The sequence below is a fragment of the Lipotes vexillifer genome, unplaced genomic scaffold (genome assembly GCF_000442215.2).
Source record: "Lipotes vexillifer unplaced genomic scaffold, Lipotes_vexillifer_v1.1 scaffold722, whole genome shotgun sequence".
Classification (NCBI taxonomy): domain Eukaryota; kingdom Metazoa; phylum Chordata; class Mammalia; order Artiodactyla; family Lipotidae; genus Lipotes; species Lipotes vexillifer.
In genome coordinates, this window is record NW_006795213.1 from 1,041,777 (window position 1) to 1,055,460 (window position 13,684).

At 38.8% G+C, this 13,684-nt stretch overlaps 1 protein-coding gene across 3 annotated transcripts in view; it reads left to right on the forward strand.

The window, feature by feature from the left end:
• The window catches only part of TP53BP1 (tumor protein p53 binding protein 1), a 90,241-nt gene that overhangs the window by 41,675 nt on the left and 34,882 nt on the right, over window positions 1-13,684 (forward strand). For all 3 annotated transcript variants that reach the window (XM_007467551.1, XM_007467549.1, XM_007467550.1), the window contains exons 12-14: window positions 4,045-5,371; window positions 9,630-9,749; window positions 10,521-10,724. In XM_007467551.1, the coding sequence (XP_007467613.1) occupies window positions 4,045-5,371; window positions 9,630-9,749; window positions 10,521-10,724 (1,651 nt within the window). The remainder of the gene's footprint in view (window positions 1-4,044; window positions 5,372-9,629; window positions 9,750-10,520; window positions 10,725-13,684) is intronic.

Below are 13,684 nucleotides of genomic sequence, written 5' to 3' on the forward strand. Positions count from 1 at the left end.
AAATTGGTTATGGAAGTCCAAGTGAACCTAATTTTGATGTTGTAATATCTATTTATTAATTTTTGTTTGCGTTGGGTCTTTGTTGCTGCACGCGGGCTTTCTCTAGTTGCGGCAAGTGGGAGCTACTCTTGGTTGAGGTACGTGGGCTTCTCATTGCGGTGGCTTCTCTTGTTGCGCAGCATGGGCTCTAGGTGCGTGGGCTCAGTAGTTGTGGCTCGTGGGCTCTAGAGCGCAGGCTCAGTAGTTGTGGCACACGGGTTTAGTTGCTCCGCGGCACATGAGATTTTCCCGGACCAGGGCTTGAACACGTGTTCCCTGCATTGGCAGGCGGATTCTTAACCGCTGCGCCACCAGGGAAGCCCCATGTATTTCTTTCTTTTTTTCCTAGTATATTTGTTAATTTCATAGCCTCTTCGACCCTTCACCAGGATGTGAGCGCTGAGGAGAGGATTAGTAGAAAATAGTTTGATATTTAACACTTTCTCATTCTTGATATACGTATTAATTTGGGGATGACAAGTCAGAGTATAGATGATTGTATGAGTGGCTCCTAAACTCTGTGTGTGTGAGACCAGTTTTTGACTGGTTGGATACTATGGATTTATGTCTGTTGAATCTAGACTGGTTGACTCATTGAACGAAGTCCTGACAGTTCTTCATCAGTCTTTATCCAGAGCCCTGAGGTGGTTTTTTCACTTAACTTCGTTATTCTGACTAGGCCTTCAGGGAGCCTCAGCGCTGTGGATTATTAGGGGCCAGACACTTGGAGGCTAGATCCAGGCAGTCTTAAGAAGTACAGCTTATTGATAGGCTGGTTAGCCCCTGAAGTTTTACTTTGCTGACTGAAATTATACATATATTGAAAAAATTCTGTAAAAGATATCACGTAAGTATTTACTTTGATAACACTTAAAGCGTATTCAGGATGTGGACAACTGCTTAATGAATATGAGGTTTCCTTTCCTTTTTTTTAAAATTTAATTTATGTGTTTTTTTGGCTGCATTGGGTCTTCATTGCTGCGCAAAGGCTTTCTCTAGCTGTGGCAAGCGGGAGCTACACTTTGTTGTGGTGTGCAGGCTTCTCATTGCAGTGGCTTCTCTTGTTGCAGAGCATGGGCTCTAGGCACGCGGGCTTCAGTAATTGTGGCACGCGGACTCAGTAGTTGTGGCTCACGGGCTCTAGAGTGCAGGCTCAGTAGTTGTGGCGCACGGGCTTAGCTGCTCCGCGGCATGTGGGATCTTCCCGGACCAGGGCTCGAACCCGTGTCCCCTGCATTGGCAGGCGGATTCTTAACCACTGCGCCACCAGGGAAGTCCGTGAGGTTTCCTTTTGAAGTGATGAAAATGTTTTCAAAGTAGATAGAGGTGGTGGTTTCACATTGTAAATATTCACTTTAAAGTGGTTATTTTATGATTTTGACTTTTAAAAAGGTATTTATAATTTTATTAGCAATGTCTTAACTATAAGCCTTTGTAAAATGACTTATTTTTTACAAGAAAAGTAAATACATTTTTCTTGTAGAGTGTTTATAATATACAGATAAGTGAAAATAAGATCATCAATTATCCTGTCTCAAGTAACTGCTCATAACTTTTTTGTTTTGTTTTTCATAACTTTTTAGTGGTATATATTTATTAACTTAAAAAAAATGAAAATTATATAAAAATGTATAGACCACAATAAAATATATATTCATATACTTTTTTAACTGAAAACTTTTCTATTTAATGCATAGCTGAATGTTTTTCTATATTTTTAAATACTCATCTACAATTTTGTGTAATTACAAAGTATTCCATCATGTAGGTGTATCATAATTTTTAAATGAATCTTCTATCAGTGGATATTTAAGATATTTTATATTATTTCATTTTCTAAATAATAATTTTAGTACTGAACAGCAAGCACTGCAGCTAAATCCCAGTGTATTTTCATCAAATAATTTCCTGGATCTGGAATTATTGGACTAAAGGGTATATAAAATTTCAAGGCTGTTGTGTATTGCCAAATTGCCATTAGAAGTGTTGAACCAATTTATACTCAGTCATGCCTCAGAGTATATGAGCAGATTGAAATTTATGACTATTTTTATAATCTAAAAGTGTAAACAGTAACACCAGACATTGAAATACCAGAAGTTACAGAATATACAGAATGTTTGGCAACGTATTTTGATTCCTCATTCCCTTAAAAATAGGAAATGAATGCCTTACCAGCTATGTCTAGAGCGTTACAGCATTTATGTTAGGCAAAATAACAAATTAAATGTAAATTCTTACATAAAAACATATTTTAGCTTTGGGTTATTTTCTTTTTTTTAAGGTATTATTTACATAAAATAAGAACGCCATTTTAAATGTATAGTTTGATGAATTTTGGTAGTTGTATACAAATGTATAACCGCCATCACCATCAAAGTACAGAACAGTTTCCTCACCCTAAAAAGTTTCTTCATAATCCTTTGCCCCCATCCACTCTTCTACCCTAGGCAAGCATTCATCTGCCTTCTGTCACGATAGTTTTATTTTTTCAAGAATTTCATATAGGTTTTCCCTGGCGGCACAGTGGGTAAGAATCTGCCTGCCAGTGCAGGGACACAGGTTCGATCCCTGGTCCAGGAAGATCCCACATGCTGCGGAGCAACTAAGCCTGTGCGCCACAACTACTGAGGCCCGCATGCCTAGAGCCTGTGCTCCGCAACAAGAGAAGCCACTGAAATGAGAAGCCCGCGCACCGCAACCAAGAGTAGCCCCCGCTCACTGCAACTAGAGAAAGCCTGTGTGTAGCAACGAAGACCCAACACAGCCAAAAATTTTTTTTTAAATTTCATATGATTGGAATCAAAAGTGTATGGTGTTTTGTGTTTGAGTTCTTTAGCCTAGCATATTTTTGAGATTCATTCATATTCTGGCAAGTTTTAATATTTTAATCCTTTTTATTTTTGAGTAGTATTCTGTAATATAGATATCCACAATTTATTTATTCACCAATTGATGAACATTTGGGTTGCTTCTAGTTTTGGGCTATTATGAATAATACAGCTGTGAACATTTGCATACTACATCTTTGTGTGGACATATGATTTTATTTCTCTTGGGTTAATTACCTACAAGTACAATTTCTGAGTCATATTAATGTATGTTTAACTTTAGAAGATAGTAGCAAACTGTTTTCCAAAGTGGCTCTAGCTTTTGCATTGCCACCAGCAGTGTATGACAGTTGTAGTTGTTTCACATCCTCACCAACAGTATGTAGTCTTACTACCTTCAGCCTTCCTTGTTGGTATGTAGTGGTATCTGTTGACTAATAATTATTGTAAACTTTGGATTTTACATCTTTATGAATGCTAGCATATTTTGAAGTAGTGGGATGTGAAATAAGGACAGGCGTACCTCATTGCACTTTGCTTTATTGTGCTTTGCAGATAATTTGTTTTTTACAAATAGAAGGTTTGTGGCAATCCATCATTGTCGGATGACATTTAGCATTTTTTTAGCAATGAAGTATTTTTTAATTAAGGTATGTACATCTTTTAAAGACATATGCTATTGCACACTTAATAGACTATAATGTAAACATAACTTTTATGTACACTGGGAAACCTAAAAATTTGTGTGACTTGCTGTATTGTCGTGGTCTGGAGCTGAACCTGCAGTATCTCTGATTTATGCCTGTATATATTCCCAGTTTGTTAGAACCGAAGTGGACTGTGTAGGCATATGTTCACGTGATTCCTGTATAATTGAGGGCCCATCATACAGTGTATGACATGATTTTAGTAGTGGTATACAGTTAAATTTAAGTGTCTTCCTACCTAAGTTAATACCTTTAGGTTTTTGTTTGGATTGTGCTTATTCTAGATCAACGATTCACAAGAAGAGCATTAAACAGTGACTTGTGTTGATGAAAAGACTGGTGATTCTGGCCCTAGAGTTTTAAAATTCTTGTGTGGTTGATTTAGAAATTTTAGAATTGAAGGATTAGATATAAAAGAAATACAATTATGACAAAATGATTATGTGTGTCTTTTTGTTCTTTCCTAGGACATTTTCATTCCATCTCCAAGTTTGGAAGAACGGTCAAATGATGAGAAGAAGGATAGAGGTTTGCATAGTTCATCTTTGACTGTTGAGTATTCTAAAACTTCAGAGACTGAACCGAAGAATTCCTCTGAGGATCTTGGGCTTTCTTTGACAGGGGATTCTTGTAAGTTGATGCTTTCTACAAGTGAGTATAGTCAGTCCCCAAAGATAGAAAGCTTGAGTTCTCACAGGATTGATGAAGATGGAGAAAGCACACAGATTGAGGATACTGAACCCATGTCTCCAGTTCTCAATTCTAAACTTGTTCTTGCAGAAAATGATAGTATCCTGATTAATCCAGCACAAGATGGCCAAGTAGAACTGAATCAGAATGATGATAAAACAAAGAGGGTTAACACAGAAAGCAGAGACGACATTAGTATTTTAGCTGATGGTTGCAAAGGCAGAGAAGAAACTGTGGCGGAAGACGTTTGTATCGATCTCACTTGCGATTCAGGTAGTCAGGCAGTCCCCTCTCCAGCTGCTCGATCTGAGGCACTCTCTAGTGTGTTAGATCAGGAGGAAGCTATAGAAATTAAAGAACATCATCCAGAGGAGGGGTCTTCAGGGTCTGAGGTGGAAGAAATCCCTGAGACTCCTTGTGAAAGTCAAGGAGAGGAGCCCAAAGAAGAAAATATGGAGAGTGTTGCATTGCACCTTTCTCTGACTGAAACTCAGTCCCAGGGGCTGGGTCTTCCAAAGGAAGTCCCCAAACAAGAATGCCAGGAAGCTATGGAAGTTGAAACCAGTGTGATTAGTATTGATTCCCCCCAGAAGCTTCCAGTACTTGACCAAGAATTGGAACATAAGGATCAGGAAGCATGGGAAGAAGCTACTTCAGAGGACTCGAGTGTTGTCATTGTAGATGTGAAGGAACCATCTCCCAGAGTTGATGTTTCTTCTGAACCTTTAGAGGTAGTGGAAAAATGCTCAGATTCTCAATTGTGGGAGGATGATGCTCCAGAAATAGAACCATGTGTTGAGAATAGAGCAGATACCCAAGAAGAAAAGAGTGCAGAATATGAAGGAGATCTGAAATCAGTGACTGCAGAAAAAGAACCTGTAGAGGCAGACTCTTCACAGCCTCCCTTGACATTAGTGAGAACAGATGATGCTCCAGGACCTGACCAGGAAATGCAGCAGACCCAACCAGAAGAGACAACAGTTAGCACATTAAGGGAAGACTCAAAAATGGCTAATACAAAGCAGCTGGACTCAGGTGTAGGGGCCCAGCCACTGGAGAAAGCCTCTGCCCATGCCTCACAAAGCTTCTGTGAAAGCTCTAGTGGTAAGTGTGATTACAAATTGTTCTGTGTTTCCAACCAAATTATAATTTGGAATGGAAGGTAGGAGAGAACCACATGCTTATTACATCAGGGCTGAAAATTAACTTGGATTTATATTTATGAGCAACCAATAATACTTGGGATATTTAAAATTTGGGGTTGTATTTTTCTTTTGTAGCTGTAATTATTTTTAGAATCAGAGATCAGTTGAGGTTTTTATCAGCTTTATAACTCAGGAGTAATCAACATGAATTTTCTAAGTATTTAGAAATTGTACCAATCTGGTATTTTCTACTTAGGTTCCAACCTTGTTCCATATTTTTATATTTTGAGAGTGGCTTTGTAGTACAGGGATCTTTTTTGATTACCTTACACAGTTAAATCATATTCAGAACTCTGTGGATTGTTTCTTCCTTATGGGCATTAAGTAAACTTTATAAATTTGGTTCAACATGTATACATCTTAAACCTTAAACTGGGAAAGGTGTTAGCTTGTGTTCTTTATAAAGTCAAGAATGAGAATATAGATTACTTTCTGAAATATTTCTAGAATGTCATGTGTGACATTAGCTGAAAAGAATTCAAACTTTCTGAATGTCCAAAGTTAGTATAATTTAAAAACAAAACAGGGACTTCCCTGGTGGTGCAGTGGCTAAGAATCCACCTGCCAATGCAGGGGACATGGGTTCGAGCCCTGGTCCGGGAAGATCCCACATGCTGCAGAGCAGCTAAGCTCGTGTGCCACAACTACTGAGTCTGCGCTCTAGAGCCTGCGAGCCACAACTACTGAAGCCCGTGCGCCTAGAGCCCATGCTCCGCAACAAGAGAAGCCATGGCAGTGGGAAGCCCGCACACCGCAATAAAGAGTAGCCCTCGTTTGCCACAACTAGAGAAAGCCCATGCACGGCAACAAAGACCCAATGCAGCCATAAATCAATCGATAAATAAACAAAGCAAACTCCAAAAACAAAAGAATAAAAACAAGATACAGACTTAAGAAAGCAAGCTTCTAAGGATATGGAAATGAGAAACAGTATTTAGGTAACACCATAGCTATTAGTATAGGTGATCATACCTTTCGGCGTTCCTGGAAGAGTCCCGTTTATACTTTTTGTTTAGGAGTGATTATTAGTAGTACTTTTTTAATCTCAAAATTGCCCCTGTTCATTAGGCTTTATATTCATGAATATTTTTTTTTCTCTTCAGAATGAGAAATGTTAGAGCTGAAAAGGTTAGCCGATATTGAGTTCAGTCTCTTCTTCCTAAAGTCATGTGGCTAGTTAATGATTGAAGTGGAACTAGAACTTAGGTCTCCTGATTCCCAAGTCTATGCTTTTTCCTGCTATAAAACTGTATGATATAGTTTCTCTGATTCTGTTGAGTTATGGTAAAGAACTGTCTGAATGACCTAATATTCTATATTATTGAAGATTTTTATAATTTCATTAAATCTAAATACTGTTGTTGATCTAAGTCATGTTTTACAGGAAGGTTGCTTTGGTTGCTATACAGAAAGAATTGTGGGTTGGGGAAAGGGGGAGACTTCAGGCAGACAAAGTAATTGATAGGCTGTTGTAATAGTCCAGGAACGAGGCATTGAAGACCAGATAAGGGTAGTGGCAGTGCTGCCTGTACAAGAGCCAATTTTCCATTAGGTTTTAGTGATGTGTTAGATCAGTGGTGCTAAGATAACTTCTCATAAATAATCTTCTGTAATTAACGCTTGCATATTACATTTGCATATTATGGTTTGTCACGTAGAAGGATGTACTTAGAGATTTTATACAGATTTTCAAAAGTCTGAACGGTTGATCATAATGTGAGGGATGGTTCCTGTCAAGAGAGCAGAATAGGTGGTTGTTCCAGGAATGAAAATTCTATAAAATATATCTTTGGAACGTATGATGCTTTGTGAGGTGGTTTTTAAAAAAATTTTAGTTTCTGTATATTTTTTAAGTTCTTTATTAACTTAAAGGACTTGCTTTTTAAGGAGTTGCCAGAGAATGAATGCTTACCTATCAACCCATTTCTTTTTGCTATAACTATGGTGGAATTCTTTGCCATTTAGATAATGACGTTGAGATTCTCCACTTCTGCTTTTCACAGTTTATTTAGCAGTGCATGTGTACTTTTCATCCTTGATTTCTAAAGTCCATTCATTTTCTCTTTTCAGCCCTTCAAGTTGCTAATTCATTTTCTTTCATGTAGATATAAGAGATGTTTTTTGTTGTTGTTTTGTGATTTTGAAGAAAAAATATCAAGGTGTGCTTGATATTAAAGATAATGAAGGGTGGAAGTGGAATGGGAAGAGATGAAAGGAGAAAAATGTGGTATAATAAGAAATATATTTGGTCTTCATCCAGTTCGTGGCACTGAGCTCCTAAAACCCTTGTAATTTCCTAAGTGATAGGAATAAGCTTAAGCCCTTTCTGTCACACCTGAGTAATGCTATTGAGGTGATTTAGGGTGGGATCTTCCCTACATAGCCTCAGGGATGGGGCTGTTCACCAGAAAGACAAAGTGATTGGAGGGTTGGAACTTCCAGCCCCACCCACCAACCTCCTTGATGGGGAGGGGTGGGGATTAAAGCTCTATAAAAACTCTTGAACAACAAAATTTGATGTTTCCTGGTTGATAAATGAGCCAGGAGGGTATCTAATCCCAGTTCTAAGGGAGACAGAAGTTCCTGCTATCAGAACCCTCTGGACCTCACCCTATGTACCTTTTCATATAGCTGTTCATCTGTGTCCTTTATAATAAACTGGTAAATGTAAGTAAATGTTTCTCTGAGTACTATAAGTAGCTCTAGCTAAATAATGGAACGTGAGGAAAGTGTCGTGGGAACCTGCAGTGTAGAGCCAGTTGCTTAGAAGCACAGGTAACAGCCCGGACTCTGACTGATGTCTTAAGTGAGGGCAGTCTTGTGGGACTGAGCCTTTAACTTGTGGGATCTGATGCTATCTCTCGGTAGATAGTGTCAGAATTGAGTTAACTTCGTAGGACACCCGCTAAGTGTGTGCTGGGAATTGGAGAATTGCTTGACCATGTTGGGAAGCACATTAGACAAACTGTTTTCACAAGGAATAGTGACTGGGTATGCCAGATTATAGTTATTTTGAGCCATTCCAGGAAAGTAAGTACAAATTTTCATCTGTCAGGTTTAAGAACAGCAATCTGGCCTAATTCTTTTATTCTCCCAAACTTAGTCGTTTTATTAAAAGAGATAATTAGGAAATCAGAAAATGTGATTTTGGCAATTTGCTAATTCTGATTAGAAATTGGAATTGAGACCTAGTTAAAAAGTAAAGTTTTGTCTCTTGACAAATGTTTAATAATGACTAACCAAAATGTGTACAATGGAGATGCTCATATATGTGAGATTTACCATTGCACAGAGATTTAGATATGAACACTACCACTGTGGCCTAGAGTGAAATGCTGGTCAGTACTGCTGAACTGTGAAACCCAAATGATTTCTGTTAGAACCAATAAGTATTTTGGAGTCCTTTAGCCCAGCGGTCCCCAGCCTTTTTGGCACCAGGGACCGGTTTCTTGGAAGACAGTTTTTCCACAGATGGGGTGGGGGGGTGGTGAAGGCGGGGGTGGGGGGGTGGATAGTTCAAGCGGTAACGCAGGCGATGGGGAGTGAGCAGCGGCAGATGAAGCGTCGCTTGCCGCTGCTCACCTCCTGCTGTGCGGCCCGGTTCCTAGCAGGCCCAGTGGTTGGGGACCCCTGCTTTAGCCCATGAAATCCTTTGTCACCTCTTTGAGTAGATTGTAAATTTTAAGTATTAACATCAGATTTTAACATAGAGAATCCTACAGATTGCTAAAGCTTATAAATTAACTCCTTGGGTTAGCATTACACAAAATTAAAACGTCTAGATTTGAAACTATCGAACTTTGTATCACCGAGTATCCCCATATGTACTTACTGTCTTGAGGCTCAGATGTTTCTCTTTTCCTTTTGACCCCATGTTCCTCAGGCCTCCAAACTTTTGGGCTTCCTCTGTTTGCCTGGCCCCTGGTTGTCTACTTTGTGTCAGTCCTGTTGATGGTTGTACAGAGAGCAGAGAAAATAGTAGGAAATTGGTTGAGAGGCCTGCTGAGGGGGGTTGGGAATGAGGCAGAATTTGGGAGCAAAGGAAAAGAATAATTGAGATATTTCTTGCAGTTCTCCTCACTTTTGCTTTTTTTATACTTCTGTTTTGGTTTCCTTTTTGTTTATCATTGTTTTGTTTTGTTTTTTGTTTTCTCCAGAAACTCCATTTCATTTTACTTTGCCTAAAGAAGGTGATATTATTCCACCATTGACTGGTGCAACTCCACCTCTTATTGGGCACCTAAAATTGGAGCCCAAGAGACACAGTACTCCTATTGGTGAGTGATTAAAATGTAATGATGTTTAAAGCAGAATTTCTGAGATATCATTCTTTATGCCAGTGATTCTTTTATATCTGAGGAGTTGGGCCTGCCTGATAAGATTGATTTTTGTCTTAGGAAGAATAAGGTTGTGGTGTCTGATTCCATGAGTTTACTCCCAGGAGATGTTGAGCAGTGATGAGAGGAAGGAAAGAAAGGATGGAAGGAAGGAAGAAAGAATATTTATAAAGATTTTATTCTGTTACTTGCAAGGCCATAGACTGTGAGTGCTAAGCAATGATGTAGAGCTGTTTTATGAGGAAGAGGTAGCAGGTAGGGTAGAAGTACTGTTTATTCAGGACCTTGGCTAATCAGTCTGCTGCTTGACAGGGGAAGAAAATTTAGATCCTCCTTCCCTGAAGCAGCTGGTAGTCTTCTACATTAACCTATTTGTTTTCTCTAGTCAGTGCTGGGAGGTAACAATCATGCCGTCTGGAGTCTCCTGCTACCTATGCTTGATGCTGGCAGATGTGGGTTGGCTGAGGGCTCATGCAGCATCCTTTGTCCAGATGCAGAAGTGGAACTGAATCCTGTTGCTCTTCTTAAGACCAGGTGTCAATACTAGTGCGTAGTTGTTGATACTTGTGACAGGATCTATCCTAGGAATCCTCTTCAATCCTGCAGAGCTATGGAGCCAAACAGGCAAATTGATGACCTTGAATTGTTATTTTTCATATTTGTATTTTAGTGTTCTTTCTTCCTTCCTTCCCCCTGCCTCCCTTCTTTCAGGTATTAGCAACTATCCCGAAAGCACCATAGCAACCAGTGATGTCATGTCTGAAAGCATGGTGGAGACCAACGACCCCATGCTTGGAAATGAAAAAGGAGATTCTGGGGCTGCCCCAGAAATGGGTGATCAGTTGTGTCTGAGAATGAAATTGGTCAGTCCTGAGACTGAGGCGAGTGAAGAGTCTTTGCAGTTTAGTCTGGAAAGTAAGTTTTATTTTGTGTTAATCTTGGGTAACTAGTAGCTCCACATCTTCTGGAAGTATTAATTATCTTTCTTCTAGTTTTTTTGTTTTTGTTTTTGTTTTTTTTTTTGCGTTACGCGGGCCTCTCACTTTGTGGCCTCTCCCATTGCGGAGCACAGGCTCGGGACGCGCAGGCGCGGTGGCCATGGCTCACGGGCCCAGCCGCTCCGCGGCATGTGGGATCTTCCCGAACTGGGGCACGAACCCGCGTCCCCTGCATCGGCAGGCAGACTCTCAACCACTGCGCCACCAGGGAAGCCCTTTCTTCTAGTTTTAATGATGATACTTTTATAATTATAAATGTATTTGTAAAGTCTTATTCTCATGAATTTAATTCTTTGTTTTAGGCTAGTCACTGTTAATGTTACTGTAGATGTTCTGTTTTGTAACCTCTGTGGTACTGCTTGTATCTCTGTATTAAACTTGTGTCTATATAAACTAATTGGTTTTCATAATCAGAAGGAGTTCAGAAGTGGGTAGAAAATTAGGATTGTGGATTCACATTGTAGGTTTATGTTAGCTATTTCCCACATTAATTGCAAGTTGTTTGGTATGGCTAGGATACAGATTCTGAAAGACCTTTTGCATCATGCTGAACAGCTGAAGAATTTTAGGCAAGGGAGTAATATGATCAGATTTGTTTTTGTTAAAGGATCAGCTGAATGTTTGAAAAATTTGTGCCTTTGTTCATCATTCCTTTCCTTGCCCATTTTCTATTCTGCTGTCTGGCAAATGCAGTCTTTAACCAGGAAGTGGGGTCATTAGTAGTGGGGATGGAGGTGAGGGGATGAATTTGAGAGATGAACAGTAGAATAGAGAGGACCTTGGGACCAGTTAAATATGGAAGCAAGAGAGAGGAAAAAATATAGAATGACTTTATATCTACATTTTGTTTTCATGATAGCACTCTGAAGTAGATATCCTTATTTCCATTTGATTGATGAGAAAACTGAGACTAAGAGAGGTTTTAAACCTGAGGTTACAGTAATTGGTAAGAGGTGGAGCTGGAGTGTGAATCAGATCCATCTGACTCAAAAGCTTATAATTTTTCCATTAGGTAGTTTGTAAAAGTGGTTTAATGGCGTTAGAAGAGGAGGAAGTTTTATAAAGGAGATTGTAAAGGAATATTCCAAGAAGAGGACTAGGAGAGTATAACGCCATGAAAGCCTAAGGGAAGGAGAGTTAAAAGAAGACAACAATGTTATATGCAGAAGTGAGGGTCTAGTAAGATATTTCTGAAAATATACACTGGACTTGGCAATTAGGATCCGTTTGGTGACTCTAGCAAGAACTATTACAGTGTAGTGGTTTGGGTAGGAGCTATACTGAAGGTAATTGAGGAGTGAAGGGGAGGAGAAGAGGCAGCAAATGTATTCTACTTTTGAGAAGTTTATGTGAGAAAGGAAGAAAAAATACGGCAAGTTAGAGAGAAATACAGGACTGAAGGAGTTTTGTTTTTTTTTTTTTCATTTTTAGACTGAGGGATACCTGAGCAGGTTTATAGATTGAAAGGAAATCTCCGAAAGAGAGATGGGTTAAAAATGAGACCCCTGAGAGAGAGATGGAAGGGGAGCTTTCAAAGACCACAGATAGAGTGAGTGGACTTGAATAAGGATTTCTCATTCTCTGAGACCAAAGAAAGGAAATTTTAGCTAATATATTTTGAGTTCTTACTATATGCCAGGCATATATTCCATACATGTACAGCTCATTAAATCTCTTAACAAACCTGTAAAGTAGATCCTATTGTTATTCTCATTTTACAGCTAAGGAAACTGAGGCACAGAGAGGTTGGGCATGTTCCCTAGAGTCACACAGCTAGTAAATAAAGTAGCCTGAATTCAAAGTAGTTCCAAGAACCAGAAGTCTGGTTCTGAATTATAGTGCTATTCTGTTTCTCAGTGCTTATTGATTTGAAAATTAGAACCTCAGTAGAAATAAAGTATTTCATGTTTCCATCCTTACTGTCATCTTCTCTGAAATCAAGTAGGACTTATCAAGAGAGAGTACATGGTAGCTTTGAATCTTTAGATTTGAAATTACAATTGGGAAGACCTTAAATGGAGCTAAATGTTAAAGATGACCATATTAGTAAATTTTCCTACCTTTCCTGATAATTGGGCACCATACTCACAGTTTTCCTCATTTTATCCTCACAACAAACCTATGAGGGTTGGTCTTGCAGCTTGTGGGATCTTAGTTCCCAGACCAGGGATTGAACCCCAGGCCCACAGCAGTGAAAGTGCAGTGCAGAGTCTTAACCACTTGGACTGCCAGGGAATTCCTGTGTTGGTCCTTTTTTATCCCTATTTTATAGATGAGGAAACTGACTCAGAAGATGAAGTTTACCCCCAGGTTGGACTGCTAAGTGCTAGAGCCAGAGCCTGAACCAGGTTTCTGTATCAGAGCCAGTGCTCTAACCACCAAACTCAGCTGCCTCCTTGATGGACTATTCACATTATATTGGGTTATGACTTATTTTAGAAATGTTTAAAAATATTTGTTATTTTCTGTAAGGCTGGAATGAATTGTAAATGAACAAATTTTAATCCCTAGGCATTAGTAGCATTGCTTTGAGACTATGGGATTCTTTTCAGTATGACCTTTAATTTTTGCTACAGATTCTTTCTTGAAAATGTGTTTTATTTTTCAAATATCTATCCCAAAAGCACTTTGGGAAGAACTTGAGTACCTTCTATGTATGGGTTCTTTTAAAACTGTACACTGTTTTGAAATTTGTGCATGAACCTGAGACATTTTCCTACATAATTGATTTTATTAAAGTTTTTCCTTTTTCAAAAAATTTTATTGAAGTTGATTTACAATGTTGTGTTAGTTTCAGATTAATAAACTTTTTTAGAAGGTTTTTTAAATTTGTTTTGAAATTTTTAAATTAAAATTTTTTTGTTTATTAATTTTGTG